The sequence below is a fragment of the Balaenoptera physalus genome (genome assembly GCF_965194825.1).
Source record: "Balaenoptera physalus genome assembly, chromosome: 5".
Taxonomy (NCBI): Eukaryota; Metazoa; Chordata; class Mammalia; order Artiodactyla; family Balaenopteridae; genus Balaenoptera; species Balaenoptera physalus.
Genome location: NC_138884.1, coordinates 8,636,813 through 8,654,174, shown reverse-complemented (window position 1 = coordinate 8,654,174; position 17,362 = coordinate 8,636,813). Strand labels below are relative to the sequence as shown.

At 41.3% G+C, this 17,362-nt stretch overlaps 1 protein-coding gene across 12 annotated transcripts in view; it reads right to left on the bottom strand.

The window, feature by feature from the left end:
* Window positions 1–11,939: 11,939 nt before the first annotated feature.
* The window catches only part of DMP1 (dentin matrix acidic phosphoprotein 1), a 138,225-nt gene continuing 132,802 nt past the window's right edge, over window positions 11,940–17,362 (bottom strand). For all 12 annotated transcript variants that reach the window (XM_082461791.1, XM_082461786.1, XM_082461788.1 and 9 more), the window contains one exon: window positions 11,940–16,692. In XM_082461791.1, the coding sequence (XP_082317917.1) occupies window positions 15,322–16,692 (1,371 nt within the window). In that variant the 3' untranslated portion in view covers window positions 11,940–15,321. The remainder of the gene's footprint in view (window positions 16,693–17,362) is intronic.

The following is a 17,362-nucleotide window of genomic DNA, read 5'->3' as shown; positions in this document are numbered from 1 at the left end:
CTACAATAAATATAATAAATGAGTGTCATCTCAGATAACAATTTCGTGTAACTTTCTTAAATGTATTCAATAAAAGTTATTCTATGAAGGTCAAACAATCTAGTCAAATTTCACAGGATATGTATGGTCTTATTTGGAAGGAGAATAAAAGTAAAACACTTCGAAAAAATTAATGAACTATTTACCCATTGTTAAGAATTAACAGAGAATTCAAGTTGATATTCTTATGATCTAATCTAATAACTTGAATGGTAGAGATTTGGTGTTGCTGAACTAAAGACAGATCCATATGCTTTGATCATCAATTAAATGGTGGAAGATAGGTTTACCCATATCCAAGAAAGTTAAGAACCCAACTAAGACCCATGGCTGACCAACTGACCATCCTACCTTCATAAGAGGTAGACTGAGAATTTACAAGGAAGAACAAGGATTTGACATGAGAAATCTTGTAATTAAATAATTGCTATAAATGTTCTGTTGCTCTTTTCCATTTATTTCCAATTTATACTCTTTAAGAAGCCTTTTGATTAGAGGCTGAACTGGCACAACAGGTTTCCAAAGTATGCGGTGTTTCCTTTCTTCTTTCTTCACTCTGACATTAATTGGTCTCCTATTAGAGTTCAAGCACTGTGTTGGATAGTGGGAATATGATGAGGACGACATTATTTTTGCACTAAAAGCCTAGAAGCCTAGACATATGTAAACAGCCATTCCAATAGAATTTACAATATTATAGGAGTAAACAGAAAGAACACTTAGCTTTCCTTGAAAAAGAAGTTCAGGAAATACTTCACAGAAGGAGAAATGACTAAGATGAATTTTGAAAAATGGGTGAGAGCTTGCTGAGTGAAGAGGAGGAGGACGTGTCCTTCAAGTACAGAAAATAGCCCATGGAAAAGCACAAAGTGAGAAACAGTGCTTCAAGCGCAGAACATAGCTTATGGAAAGGCACAAAATTGAGACGTGCATGGCAAATTTGGGCAACAGCAGGTAATTTAGCAACGAGGATGTACAAGGACAGGAAAGGAGAGAAGAGGGGCTGGGAGGCAGGGGCTTTGTAGACTATGCAAGTTGAGCCTTTCAAAGATATTTAGGTAAGAAAACACGACCTTCAGACTTGGACTTCAGAAGGATATCTCTGGCAGCAGCTGGAAGGACGGTGCACAAGAAAGAGTTTGACCACTGCATAGTTTGAACATCACTGCAATGGTGGTGTGACATATTAGATAATATTTAGAATATAAAACTGGTGTGACTATGTGATCAATAAGGTTTGATAGGGAGTGATAAAGAAAAAATATAATTGAGAATAATCTCCAGGTTTCCAGCTTGGGCAACTCTGTGAATGATGATATTATTCACAAAGATAAGAGGAAATAAGGAAGAGTAAGTCTCAGTTAATGAGTTCAGATTGGGTTTATTGAGGATGAAATACTGTGGAAGATGAAAGAAATACGTAGTGTCTTGTCAGACATTGGAGAGATAGCAAGGCTGAAGAGAGCTAATGGTGGTGGAAACAGGTGTGTGGATAGATGGTGGAGAGAGAGTATATAGAATCAAGGGCAGCATTGAGGCACACCTGTATTTCAGAGGAATAAGACCCCATAAAAGAAAGCAGTGAGGACTGGTCAGGCAGGAAGAGAACCAGTTACTAAAGAGGGGGAAATACCATAAAAGAAGGAGAGGTCTGTAGCTTTAAATGTATGAAAATTGAAAATAAAATGGGCCAACTGGCTTTGGAAATTAGATTTTTGGTGACCATGTTTAAGAGCCTGCATTCAAAATACATTAGGGGATTTCCCTAACGGTCCAGTGGTAAAGAATCCACCTTCCAATGCAGGGGACGCGGGTTCAATCCCTGGTTGGGGAATTAAGATCCCACATGCCGCGGGGCAACTAAGCCCACGTGCGGTGAGCTACAGAGCTCACGTGCCCTGGAGCCCGCACGCCACAACTAGAGAGAAGCCTGCGCGCTGCAACAAAAAGATCCCGAATGCTGCAACTAAGACCCGACACAGCCAAAAAAATTTAAAAATAAATATAAAAATAAATAAATAAATAAAAGGTTCCCCCAAATACAGTTAATGGTCTATATGGGAAAAGAATCTAAACAAGAGTGTATATATGTATATGTATAACAGATTCACTTTTCTGTACACCTGAAACTAACACAACATTGTAAATCAACTATACTGCAATAAAATTAAAATTTTAAAAAATAAATAAAATAAAAACAAAACCAAAAAAACCCAAAATACATTTAATGAATGCCGTACGTACTCTGAGACACTCTCATAGGAGCTGGGAGCATAGCACTGAAGCTAACAGACACAATCCCTTTCATCATGAAACTTACACTCTCAGCAATAAACAATAAATGTGTTAACTGAGTACAAAAGTAAATGTGACACAACCTAGAAGATAATAGTGTTATGGAAAAAATAAGGCAGGGTAAGAAAGTAGAGTTGGGGACAGGAGGGCACAGAGAAGGATGGTCTGGGTAGGTCTCCTGGAGGAGATGATATTTAATCAGACGCTTGAAAGAAATGAGGGGGTGAGCCATGAGGATATCTGGGAAAGAGCATTTCAGACAGAGGAGTAGCTCATGGAAAGGCTCCAAACGTGCCTGGCATGCTTGAGAAGCAACGAGGAGACCAGTATGGCTGGAGGAGCATGAGCGAGGAGAAAGCACTGGGAGATGACGTCAAAGAGTTTAGGTCTTCTAAGACCTTGTGGGCTATTGTAAGGACTTTGACTTTATGCAAAATGGCAGGCCACTGGAGGGTTTTGAAAAAGGTTTACTCTGAATGCTGTGAGGAGAATAGACTTGCAGCCAGGGGCATGGGAGCAAGGGTGGAAGGAAGGACGTTAGTTAGGAAGCTATTACAATCGTCCAGGTAAGAGATACTGGTGATCAGACCATGTGGCAAAAGTGGTGAGGAGTAAGCAATTTGTAGATATTTTCTCAAGATAATGCCGTCAGGATTTTCTGATGGATCAGAAATGGTTTGAGAGAAAGAGAGGAACCCACATTTTTGGCCAGAGCAACTGGAAAAACGGAGATGCCATCAACTGAGCTCGGGAGAATGTGGGTAGAACAAGTTTGGGAAGGGGCAGTAATCAGGAATTGAGTTCGGGACAGGTTAAGTTGATAAGCTGTTGTATATCTTGGTGGAGATGGGGAATGGGCAGTTGGGTATACTATTATAGATCCAGAGGAGAGATCTGGACTGTAGATATAAATGCTAAAGCTGTGGCCACGTCCATGGTATTTAAAGCCATAAAATAGGCTGAGCCCATCAAGGGAGGATGTGGAGGAGAATAGGACCAAGCACTGAGCCCTGGGACCTGCAAGGCTAGAGATGGGGGGGTGGGGGGGAAAGAGGAGGAACCAGCAGAAGCACTTAGAGAAAGTGGTCAATGAGGCGGAGGAAAAACCGAACGAGTGTGGTATCCTTAAAATCAAGTGAAGAAAATGGAGCAAGAGGGAGCTGGTGACCAGCCCTGTCAAATGCTGCCATTAAGTTCAGCAGGTTGAGGAAGGAGAATTGATGCTTGGATTTAATAATGTCATCGGGGACTTTGACAAGAGCTTTCAGTGTGAGAGGCAACACCCTGCTTAGGGTGAGTTTAAAAGAGCATTTTGAAATAGTGAGGAGTTTTGTTGCAAAGAAGAGCAAAGGAATGATTAGTTGGCAGAGTACATGTGAGCAAGAGAGGTAATTTTGTTGTCGTTAAAGATGGAAGATGTGTACAGATGCGACTGCAGTGGGTTGAAGAGTGAATGGAAGTTGAAAAAATGAAGACAAAGAAAATAATGATTGTTTCAGAAATCTTGGTTGTAAAGGGATGGGGTGAAAGAAGATACTAGCCAAAAGGTTACTCAGGGCAGAGGAGAAGTTAGCTTCCTGTCTACTTAAGATGTTTTAAAATTTTGAACATGTGTCTGTGCTCATAGAAAAGAACCAGAAGATAGGAACAGGGAAAAAATGTTGAACCGCGGTTCCTGGGAAGGTGGAAGGGCTAGGGCACAGGTAGATGGCTGAGCCTTAGACAAACTATGTGCAGGTCTTGAATCAGAGTGGTGGCGATAAGGATAAAGAGGCGGGTAGTGAAAATGCTTGTAGATTCGGGGGTTGATTGATGAGGGAGATTTTGCTGGCTGATTTCTATTTTCCTTGCAGAGTAGAAGAAAAAGTAATCTCTAAGAGTAAGGAGAGGGAGGGCAGAGATGTAGGAGGGAAACAAGATGTAGAGGGCATACAATTTGGAATGTTTGTTATGTGCTCTCTACTGTCTGCTGAATACAGCTTGCTTTTTCCCTACCTAAGCACACAAATGTATACACATATGGACAAAAAAATAGGAAAATGCAAATTTCCTTCTAAATACAATTTCTCAGACATCCCATTAGAATTGTAACCTCCTTTATTCTTAGTCATTATGTAGCATGTGCTAGGTGTAGGGCAGAATTCTAAGGTGGTCCCACTGAAACCTACCTTCTGATATCCATGGCCTTGTATAATCCTCTTCCCTTGAGTGTGAACTGGCTCAAATGGCCTGCTTTCAACAAAGAGTCTACAGCAAAAGTGATGGGTATATCACTTCTGAGATTAGGTTATGAGACTGACTTTTGCTCATTCTTTCTCACTTGCACTCTCTGATGGAAACCAGCGGCCAGGTTAGGAGCTGCCCTTTAAAGAGGCCTGCATGGCAAGGAACTGAGGGTGACCTCCAGCCAACAACCAGCAAGGAGCTGAGGCTTTCATGCAACAACCTGTGAGGGACTGAAAACTACCGATCCCCACACGAGTGAGCTTGAAGCAGATCCTTCCCTAGTTGAGACCTGAGATGATCACAACATACCTTTACTGCCGTCCATGAGAGCCCCCTAAATAGAGGGCCCAGCTAAACCAAGCTGAGGTTCATGACCCACAGAAACTGTTAGACAGAAACTATTTTGTTGTAAGTCACTACATTTTGGAGGTGATCTGTCACTCAGCAATAGATAACTTATACACTCGGAGATTTTCAAATTTCTGCTTCTAAAACAGGTCCCTTCAAATAATTAAAAATTACCTCTGTCCCCAAGTATTTACTGTGGCAACAAAAAAAATAAATACACTGTATAGGATGGGAAAGGACAGGGCAGAAAGTGGAAGAGAAGTTTAAAGGAAAAATGGGGGACTAGATTGAGGTGTAAGTCAGTAATCTCACCTCCAAGGGAGCCGACGTAGGATATAAGACAACCCAGAGGACCAAAAGAGTGAAGGAGAAAAAGAGAGTGTTTTGAACCAAAGGGACAGAGGCATATTGGGGACAAATCCTCCCCAACTTGCTAGGGACTTAATGCTTATTGAAGGAAGGGCTGAATGTGTAACCCTTGCCAGATATCAGCCAAGATTTCACAAGGCACACACTTGGATTTTACAGACTGTGAACTAGGAAATTATGATGTAGAGGCAAGTCAGTTGCTCAAGATAGCTCAGTGCCTTTTTAGTGGAATAGAGCATTGGGTTAAGATCCTTAAAATTTAGTGCCTTTGCTCTGCTAACCCACAAGATCTTTTAGTGCAACAGTGACAATATCAGTTATTTCTTGAACTTTAGGAGAATATATAGAGCATGTAGTATATCTACACAGTCTATCTAGTTATGATCTGTTTCTATCTCTTATTGGTTGTCTAGTATCAGTAATATAGGTAATGTTTCTTAAATAAACTAAAGTAAAAACAGAGGTTCAGAGAAGTGACTAGTTCAACAGAGCAAAATTAGACTCATATCTAGAACTCAATTTGGTCCAGCACGCTGTCTGTATTTATGCAAGGAAAAAGGTAGAATATTTGGACTGAAGCCTGACTTCATTATATTTTCAATATTTAAAGGGACCTTATTAGTATCTCCTCTGAGTGTTAAATATTTTTATGATTCAGGTATGGTTTGTGACATTGGGCATAGGGAAAATTGTCAGAAGTAGAACTAATCCTCCTGGAAAGAAAGTTGTTTCTTAGGTTCTTTTTAAGGTTATAAGATTCACTATGTGCTTCAGCCAGGAGAAAGAAGCCAGTTTAGAGCTGGTTCTAAGAAAATTAAGTTTCAAAATTTAAGGCAATTTACTGAGTTATTAATCTGAGAATATAAAATCTAAATTAAAATCTTTCCTGACCTATATTCTAATCTGCCCCAAAAATCCTACTGGACCTTCCAAGCCCGTTCAAAATGCCCTACATCATCAAGTCAATCTATCACACTCATCATCTAGCTCTAATGCTAGAGCTGCCCGCATTTCTGTCCAAGGTTAACCCATCCACCTGTGCTCTGAATTCCAGAGTCTTCTGGCCTCTCGGGGACCACAGCAGCGATCAACACTGCCACCTGCTGGGAGTTTGAGAAGTTACAGAATGGGACTACCCAAATATTCTTGAACTTCAGGATTTGAAGCTTTCTTAAAGAATCTTGTTCGTTAAGAAATGTAGATAAATCCCAATTGTATTTAATGATAATTCTTATCTTTTAGGTCATAATGCTATTACATTACGACTCTTAGACTTGAACTCTGGAAAGGCTGCAGTTTAGGAATTGCTCTTCTCAGGGTAATTTACATTTTTACTCTAGTTGGTGCCATTAAATTACCAATATTAAATCAAGCATTATAGCCTAGTTGAACGTGTATTTCAATAGAGGGAGGTTAAAAAGACACATATAATTCTCCATTCAGACTGGGTGGAAGAATCCGTGTAGTTAAATTAGAAGGCGTCTTGCCGTAGGGAAAACATTTTCATGGCTGTTCTTGGTAATGGATGAATTTAAAGTGGCTAGTCAATCTAAGATTGCTAAGTAGCAAATGATATTTGCATAAAGTTGTTCATTGTTTCATTTCAAACAGTAAAAAGAAAAAAGGAGAAAGATATGATAACTTGAAACTGTAAAACATAAAAAAATATGTTATGAGAAAATTAAAAATCACTGTAACTGCAACTATGGAAAAGATATGCATGCTTACAGAGTGGTGGCCAGGAGGTCAAGCTATACATCCATTGATGGAACTCAGCATGTTTAAATCGTGTTAGGGTGAACTTCTAGAGGATGGTAAACTTTTACGTCACCTCTATGGTTCCCCTGCTCTATATCAGATTCTGAACCACATGAACCTAGTTTTGGCCAAGGTCCAAAGCATCCTGTCTCACTCTCTTGTGTAGGACCTTCTTTTGGCTTCTGACCTCAAGTGGACCATATTTCAAGATGCCATAATCCCTCCGACTTACCGCGTCCCCCTTACTCCTCTCCTTAGTATTTGAGAAGTCAGGAAGGTACGGTCCACTCCCAGAAAAAAAGATTAACGTGACCCCTTCAAGCACACATACAATTTCTGAAGGACAGTGAAAACAGTTCTCTACTTTGCCTTTCAAGACATTTATTAACCCATATGGAATCCAATTCCCATGGGCATAAGGGGGTTCCCTTCTCTCTGGTCTCCCTTCTCTGTCTTCTTCTTTCTCCTCTCCTTTTACCCCCTCATAATTTTAGTCCTTTTTCATCCCCTGGAGTCATTTGACTTCTTCAAATTTCCCCCTTAGTGAAGCTGGAACAGAGACCATTAGGGAGAGTACTTCATATCCTTTAAGTCCTGAATAAGGCAGGATAAAGGACAGTGTACTTTGAGGTCCATCCTCAGACTGGAAACATCTAAAGGACAAAAAAACCCTTTCTCTTCGTAATATTGTCACCATTTTAAAGCATAGCAGAGTTTGTCCTTTCTCTACCTATGTAAGCTCCCTATTTATTGCCATAGCTTGTATTGACAGTGGGATTGGGGGAATAGGTTGGGGGTAGGGAAGCACCCACTCCAGGAAGGAGACGAGACAGCTTTGAAGTTCTGTGTGGGGTGGAGTGTGGATGTGGTCCCAGCGACAACGTCCCAGACAGACTTTCTGCGCCCTCCCTTCTGCTACTTCCCTTCTTCCCCATGGGGGACTTCCAGACAATCTGCTAGACATACAATTCGTAATGACCTGTGTTATGTGAAAGGATGGTAATGGTCTCTTTCATATCAGTTACACAATAAGGTCTGTAACCAAACACTACATTTATATTCAGTTGCTTAAAATAATAGTCATGATCTGTGCCAAAAAAGGGAAAGCCAGGCTGTTTTGTGTGTCTGACCATGAGACCTACAGTCTGTAGATGTTTCTCCTGCTGTAATCTCTTCCATCTGTGGTACTGTGGTGCAAGGACAGAGGGAAACCATTCACGAGCTCAAGTAAGATTTATTTTGATGACAATTCAGTTGCTGATACAAAGCCAACTAGAGTAAAGCTCAGAGATCCTATATTCTGACTGGCCTTGGGGTGGGCAGTTTACCAAAAAGCAAAAAGAGCCTTACATTTTTTCTGATGACTGATTATGTCTTAACTAGTCCTGTCTGGGAGCTGATGAGAGCTAAATGCTCCAGTCACTCAAATGTTGGGTCCATTTATGTGCTGGTAGAGGAAGCAGACAAGCCTGTGTAATTGACATAAGAATTCAACTCATCATATTAAATAGGGTCGGAATTTGGTTAGTGTTTTCCTTCCAAAATGAGACCTATGCCTGGAACCAAAGAATGGCCAAAAGTTTGCAGAATTAACTACTATATTATATCAGAGTTCTCAATGCTGGCTACGCTTTGGAATTGCTGAAGACTTTTAAAAAATACCAGTGCTGAAGCCTAATCCCAGACCAATTAAATAGGATTCTCTGGGATGGAGCCTGGGTAAAGACTTAAAAAAAAAAAAGAACTCCTCAGTTGATGTGCACCAGGGCTGAGAACCAGTGCTATTAGACAGTGTACAATGGAATAGAAGCAAGTTTACAGCCTTACCTCATTTTATTCATTAATAACAGCCAGATTTGCAAATTGCACTTGAGTAATCAATGTCTCAACTTGAAATTCTGACCAATAATTTCAGTCCTAGATGTAGAAATTTACCAAATGGTACCTAGCAGTTTCGTGAAACGATAAAATTTCTATTTATTCCCAAAGAATAGTTTATATACTGGGGCATTCTCTTCATTACCCATATTTGCAAAAGCTAAATATTCCATTCACTTTAACAGTAAATTCACAGTCTAAAAGTTAATTTAATCTAATACTAAAACTTACTGAGGATGCATAACGATATTTTGAGAGCACAGTTGGAGAACATGTTTTCTTCAATTATTAAATAAAGGAAAGTGAGACTTCCCTGGTGGCGCAGTGGTTAAGAATCCGCCTGCCAATGCAGGGGACACTGGTTCGAGCCCTGGTCCGGGAAGATCTCACATGCCATGGAGCAACTAAGCCCGTGTGCCACAACTACTGAGCCTGCACGCACCACAACTACTGAAGCCCGTGCGCCTAGAGCCCATGTTCCGCAACAAGAGAAGTGACCCCAGTGAGAAGCCCGCACACCGCAACGAAGAGTAGCCCCCCCTCGCCGCAACTAGAGAAAGCCCGTGTGCAGCAAGGAAGACCCAATGCAGCCAAAAAATAAATAAATAAAGCTATTAAATCTGGTCAAAAGTATGGATCTTTTAAAAAATAAAATAAAATAAAGGAAAGCTAACTCAGTGTTTCTGGTGAGAACTCTAAATTATATAGTCTCTGAATATATACATATATTAATGAGGATGTAGATTAAGCTGCTGTAATGTGGAAATCCCAAAATACAGCGGATTAAACAATATTGAAGTTGATTTCTCTCTCATGAAACAACCAAGAGGAGGGTACCTTTTGGTACAAGGAAACTATTTCTAAAGTTGCCAATTTCCAGCCCATGGGGAGAGAGGAGAGGAAAGGAAAGAGGCCAAGCACATCACTTCCGCTCACATGCTGTTGGCCAGAACTTAGCCACATGTGCGTGCCTAGCTGCACGGAAGTTTGGGAAACGGAGTCTCCATCTCGGCAGCCATGTGCCCGACTGAAAACCAAAGACTTTTATCACTAATACAAAGAAGAGGAAAAGGGACATTGGGGATAAATCTCAACTTCCGCAACATCTACATACAATCCAGAATCTAAATATACTTGGATTGCAAAGGAACGATATGGTTGAAAATTTTACTTTGAGAAAATTTATTTTCATGATGGGTTCTATATCAACATTTAAGAAGTTTAAAATTTGTATTCATTTGATGAAAAAGAAATTCTATGATAGACTATCTTCCTTTATACAAGCGTTAGCTATGATATGCAAGTGATGTATAGCAAGTGATGCGTGTAATATGACATGCTATACTCTCAACACTACTCCTCAGCACTGACTTGGGCTTTTTCAGAACACAGTAGTTCCACAGAACAATGTTCAGACAGATCTTATATGATTGACAGTGTTATTTCCTTTATTTAATTGAATAGATTCTGGCAGCTTAGTCATGGACTCCTTTGAGAATCTGATGAAAATCGTGGATCCTCTACTCAAGTATATCAACGATTTAGCAAATAATTTTAGGGGCGTTAGAAACACCTTGCCCCATGAAGCCCAGTTTCAGAGTGTCTTGATTTCCCCCCTGTCTTCCACAGAAGCCTGGGAAAGTATAGATAAAATCACTAATCCCTCTCTCTGGGACCCACCAATGGAATTCCTGGAGCTCTGGCCCAAGGCGGACACCTAGCACAGGACCTGGAGCGTACTGATGCTAAATGATGTTAGTTCCCTGGTGTTTCAAAGCTCCTTTGCTCCCTGTAAGAACTCCTTGGTGTGCTGACATAGGCGAAAGTAAACAAATTAAATTATTGTTAATTAAAAAAAAAAAAAAAAGAATTCCTTGGTGGTCCATGCATTCCCCTTGGTATTAGTGTTACTTCTCCCATCTTCACCAACATGAATCACAACCAGAGCCTTGGTGGTTGACTTGGTCATTCCCATGACATTAATGCCGCTCCTCCTTTTGGCATGGACACGGACCTTCTCCCCATCAGTGGGATGTTTTTCAATCTTTTTGCTCACCCAGCATCTGAAGCACCTTCTTACATATATTACCTCTTTATACGTTTGGATGAGAGACAAAATTCACCTTGTGATGTTGAAACTGAAAACGCAAGATACTTTCTCTCTAGGGTCCCTTCTAACTATTGCATGGGCACTTAGTATAGGCTCTGACAGGTTTATGCATTTGCCACAAACTTTGAACTGAGAGCTAGTGATAGAACACAGCAGGGTCCGTGGAGAACGGTCTCTGGCAGCAGTGACAGCTGGGATCTGCAGTACCGGTGTTATTGTAATAGTACCAGTGTTACTGTAATAGTACCAGTGCTACTGTAATAGTACCAGTGCTACTGTAATAGTACCAGTGTTACTGTAATAGTACCGGTGTTATGGTGTTACTGTAATAGTACCAGTGTTACTGTAATAGTACCAGTGTTATTGTAATAGTACCGGTGTTATTGTAATAGTACCGGTGTTACTGTAATAGTACCGGTGTTACTGTAATAGTACCAGTGTTATTGTAATAGTACCGGTGTTATTGTAATAGTACCGGTGTTACTGTAATAGTACCGGTGTTATGGTGTTACTGTAATAGTACCAGTGTTACTGTAATAGTACCAGTGTTATTGTAATAGTACCGGTGTTACTGTAATAGTACCGGTGTTACTGTAATAGTACCAGTGTTATTGTAATAGTACCAGTGTTATTGTAATAGTACCGGTGTTACTGTAATAGTACCGGTGTTATGGTGTTACTGTAATAGTACCAGTGTTACTGTAATAGTACCAGTGTTATTGTAATAGTACCAGTGTTACTGTAATAGTACCAGTGTTACTGTAATAGTACCAGTGTTATTGTAATAGTACCGGTGTTATTGTAATAGTACCGGTGTTATGGTGTTACTGTAATAGTACCAGTGTTATTGTAATAGTACCAGTGTTATTGTAATAGTACCGGTGTTATGGTGTTACTGTAATAGTACCAGTGTTACTGTACTAGTACCGGTGTTACTGTAATAGTACCAGTGTTACTGGCAGCATCCGGAGTCATTACCAGTGGGAACAGCAGTACAAGCCACAGTGTCTTGTGCTTTGTAGTAGAATCGGTGGCTTCCAGGCTGAATGAGTTCTCCTGCATATTAAGCCATGTTTCCTAAAGCCTTCAGTATAAGCTTCCTCTTTTGGACACCAATATTCCTAGCTTCTCCAGCAGCACTATGATATTTCCTTGCACAAAATCCTCAGTAGAAATCTTCACTGTGACATAGATCTACATGGGAAACTTTGTGGGAACTAAGAATGAATTTCTCCACTGAAAGGGGCAGGTCTAGGAAAATAAGCCATTAGAAAATGACTGAGAGGCTCTTGGGTTCTTTCCATGCTGAAAGCAAGCAGAGAACATAGCATTTCCTTTACTTATATTTCAAGCAGATAAGGCCATAATCGTATACTCATGAACCTTATTCCACGGCTTGAAACTTTCAGTGGTTCATCACCAAACTGAAACGGAAGCAGGCTCTGTCATTTTTTGGATTTTAAACTAGAATAATTAACTTAGCTTTTCTGTGTTTCATTTGCTCTTCTTTATTTTTTATATATTTTTAAAGGGGTAGAGAGTTTGTAATATCCATGAAAGATGTTTGTGATATGTATGATATATAATACATGAAAACCTGGTGCCTGAAAGGCACTCCGTAAAAATGAAGTTTATTCTCCTTAATCTGGCATTCAGGGGCCTTCACTTTAGATTGTGATCTGCCTTTCCAATCTCTTATCTTATCACTTCCCTTCCCTCTTCCTCTCTTCCAAATGCTTTGGTGACACCAGATTTTAAAAATGATACCTTAATGTGCCATAAACAATTCCATATATCTACTCCTCTGTTCTCTCTGCTTGGAATGTGCTTCTCCCCTGTTTTCTTTTTCCACTCTCCAAGGTCCACCTATGTTGTCCAGTACTTCCTCTACTTAGCTGTTAAGTTAGCCAGTGTTCCGAGGTTATATGACCTAAGTTCATGAGTCTGACTTCATTGGGCTTTTTGGTTGCAAGGAACAAAGATGTCAGAAAGGTGGGTGTATCGTAAGGACACAGGTGGCACTTAGGAGGAAAGAATGTCACAGGGATCCAAGAAGGCCTGAGAGGCAATAAAAGAGTCAGGATCCAAGCATGAGAGGAAGAGGATTACGATTTCCCCCCCAGCATCAGGAGTTCACTAATCTTCAGTTTTGTGCTCCACCATTAATGGACTTAAGCTTTCTCCTTATTCCTGCTTCTCTGTATTTTCCCGTCTGTTTTTGTTCAGACCACTTTCTGACATCTCTCTCCCTAAATATCCAAATTTACAGAGAGGGAAAATCAGATTAGACCCCAAGCCACCATCGTTGTTGTTCAGGCAGAGCCTTTGTGCCACGCCTCCTCTGAGGCTGCTGGCCGACTTCCCTTGGCTTGGGTGCCCGTCCCACACCATCACCTGTGGTGAGGCGGGGCATCTGAGTGGCTAGAACCTGGTCACCTATGTCTCAAGCAACCAGGAGGTCTGTGCATGGGCAGTTCTCCTCAGAAGACACTGTGGGTTGGTAGGAATCCGTAGGTTAATAAAGCCAGGTAATTAATCCAGAGAGTCAGAGAACCCAAATGTAGGTGTGCAGATGGGCTACTTCAGAATCTCCTGGGATCCTTTTTAAAATACAGAACTTGGGGTTTCACTCCAGATCTACTGAATTAAAATCTGAAGGGAGAGGATTAGAGAACTATATATATTTTATTTCCGCAAGAGACAATAGCTTTGACATTATGAGGGAACAGAGCTATGTGAAAGATGGGAAGGGTCAGGCTGAAGTTTAGGAAGTCTTCTTGATTCTCTGAATGAATTTGTAGGGGAATTTTGATGTGCTCTAGTGCAAGTGTGTGTGAAAACACATTTGAAAAGTGGAAGTGCTGAGGTGAGGTAGTTTCCTTCAAAGAAATACAGTGTAAGGAATGTGTATCCCTGTAGTTTCCAGAGTTTACACTTATGACTCAGAGACACCAGCAAGAACTAATGTTAAACCCAAACACCATGAACTTTTGGCATGGCCTTATATAAAAGCTGAGAGCTTGCTTCCTTTTTTTAACCTGATCTATAACAGGTATATTTAGTGAAATATCATAAGCAGCATGTAAAGTAACTTTATCAAAATGCTGCCAGAAGTATAAATAAAATCAAATTTTCAGGAAATAATTTAAGAAAATCTTTTGTTTTAATGGGAGAAAGCTAATAGACTATTCTGCAATGTTCTAAAGGAAGAGTCGTTTCATATAAATATATCCTAAAAATTGACATCCCTATAAAAAATAAGCACATACTTCTTCTGGATATTATTATCTTTATTACAAAACAAATATTTTATGTTGAGGTAACATTTCAAAGGGTATTCGGCAAAAATCAGTTGAATTCTATACACACAATTTTGCTACGTGCGGCACAGGCAGAGGGCCCTGCGAACAGGTTTTCTAACATTGCGCATAGACTGATCTTAGGAAAAATTAAGCTGAAGTTGTCTATTTAAAGAGGAATTTTCTTTTTCCACGCTCCCCAACCCATTCCTCCACATCACCAGTGGTCAGGGAGGTGATTCTCACTGGAGTGCCACAAAAAACATTGAAAAGGATCAATTAATTGGAAAAAAAAGTTTTCCTTATCCAAAACACCTCACTGTGCCATAATTTGAAAGTGTTTTCACAAACTAAATATTTATTCATACGGGATTTTCTATTGCTTATACCAAGAATAAATAGAATTGTCTTGTCTTAAATGGAGAAATCCTATGCAATGCTCCAACTCCAGTGTCTTCTCTGCTGTGAAGCCTTCTCTGATTCTCTAAGGCAGAGTTGGTCCCCGCTCTGTGCTCCCACATGTTCTGTTCATACCTGTGTTATAGGACTCACCCCACTGGATAGTAGTAATTCTTGCTTCCGTCATATGTATCCCTCTTTAGCTTTATTTATCCCTCCAGAAGCTCGTCAGGAGCAAGAACGAAGTCTGAAGCTTCTTTATATCCCCAGCACCTAGCACAGTGCCTGGTACCTCACGGAATCTCAATAACTGTGTGTTAGGTTAATGAGTTAGGAACTATTTCAGCTGTGAAGCTATAATGCACATCTTTCCTTGCTTCGGGTCTCACTGAGGGTATTCTAGTGAAATTCCCCCTTATTGAAACCTCTATGGTTTGGTGACATCCTAGAAAGAAGTATAATGTCCAGTATTTCCTTTCATAAAGGAATGGTCTCTGGTTATTCTTCTGATACAAACATCAATAAATTACAGTTATAATGATCTCCCTAGTCTCCAGCCCCCAAGACACCTGTGTGCAAGAGGCACCGAGGAGCGCCGCGCTAATAGCCGTCTTGGCAGTCATTGTCATCTTGATCCCAGATGGGTTTGTTGTGATAAGCATCGACTGTTAATCTTCTGCTTTCCATCTCAGTGTTTTTGGACGGGATTTCTTCCTCGCTGCTTGATGTGCTCTCGGTTGAGCTGCTCTCTTCTTTTGATTTGCTGCTGTCCTGAGAATCGCTGCCCTGCTCTTCCTCAGACCGGCTGTCCTGGCTTTCCTGGCTCTGGCTCTCTGTTGAGGCGCTGGGAGACCAGGGGCCCTCCTGGCTGGAACTGTTCTCCTCTTCAGTGGACTCCGGGCTTTCCTCCGAGGACCTGGTGCTCTCGCTGGATTCGCTGTCAGTTTGCTCCTCTCTGGATTTGCTCTCTGAGCTGGAGGGTTTAGCCAAGCTGTCCTCGTCACTGGAGTCACTAGCTTCCTGTTCTTTTGAGTGACTGGTAACGTTATTGGGGTTGTCACCTCTGGACTCACTTACTACCTCTTCCTGAGATTCACTGCTGTCTTCTTGAGAAGGCAGGTCAACCTCTTGACTAGACTCACTGCTGGGGCCTTGGCCATGCTGACCGTCTTCCGGGGACCGATTCTCCTCGCTCTCCTGTTGAGAGCCACTCTTGCTGTGTTCCCTGGATGGGCTGAGACCAGCCTCTTTGGAGTCGGGATGTTCTGTGGAGTCACTCTTGCTTTCTTCCATTGTGTTGCTACCATCAGGCTCACCTCTGCCATCTTCCTCGGAGATGCGAGACGATCTGAAGAATTTCCTACTGGGATACCCCACTGATGGGCCTTCACCAGAATCCTGAGTGCTTGCTTGCTCCTTTTTGTTCCCTCTCGGATCTTTGGACTTGAGGCTGGCACTGCGTATTCTGGAATTGCTTCTCTCACCCCTGAAGGTGTCCGGGCCATCGCTCTGCATTCCTTCGTCGTCAAACTCAGAGGCATCCCCGTGGCTACTAACCCCCTCACTGTCGCCTGCCACCCAGAGCTCTTCACTCTCGCTGTCTGGAGTGGAGTCGCCTCCCTCAGGCCTGCTGGGCCCCTCGTCCTCACTGCCGAAGGCCCTGCTCTCACTGGTGGTGTCTTGGGCGCTGTCTTCCCCCCGTGGGACACTCTCCTCCGCGGATCGCGTGGTGTCAGAGGACTCCTCATCACTTCCGAGTCGGGAGTTCCCTCCTCGCCTCTCTTCAGGTCCTGGGCCATTGTCATCATCAGCCAAGGTGTCATCTCCACTCTCGTCTTCATCGTCATCTTTGTCATCTCCTTCTTTCCCTCCACTCCTAGAAAGGCCACCAGCTGGTCTATGACTGTATTGCTGACGATCAAGGCCCAGGCCCTCCTCTGATTCAGTGCTGTCGCTGGAGTCTTCATTTACCTGGAGTTTGGGGTTAACAGACATGGTTAGTACCCCAGGAGCTGCTCTCAAGGGTGCTATTTAATGCCCGTCTAGGCTCTTTTTGCTTTCTTCTTCCGATGTCCCTCATCAAAGCCATGTTCAATTTTATGGCTCAATAATGTTTCAACCAGGGGTTAAAAAGGAAGGAAGAACAGTTGAAAGTCAAGTCATTCCCTTTTACACAGGCACAGTTCACTTAATGCTGCAAAAATGTTCTCAAAAAGTTTTATAGCAATCACATTTATGGAACTCAATATTTAAGTGGGAGTCCTTAAAGGATACTTTCGGAGAATTTTTTGTAAATTAAAGAATTGGTTTATAATACTCACGCATCAAGTTGTTTGGTTTAAAACAGAGTTTTTTAAAATAGTGGGTGATTTTTTTTTTTTTTTTTTTTACACTTGATCTTAGCCAAAAGGCCGAGAAGCGATTATATTTTTTAATGTAAACATATAAATATAGTTTAGGTACAAAAACGTGGACTGGGAGGTTACTTACCAAATTCATGGTAATGCTCCTCTCTGGGGAGGGAGTGGATAGGACTTGGAAGGATAAAATGACTCAAATTTTTTTTCTAATCAACTCTGGGGGAAAAAATGTATTAGGGCAGGCGGATGAAACCTTTAGCTAAAATGAAAGTATAATATTG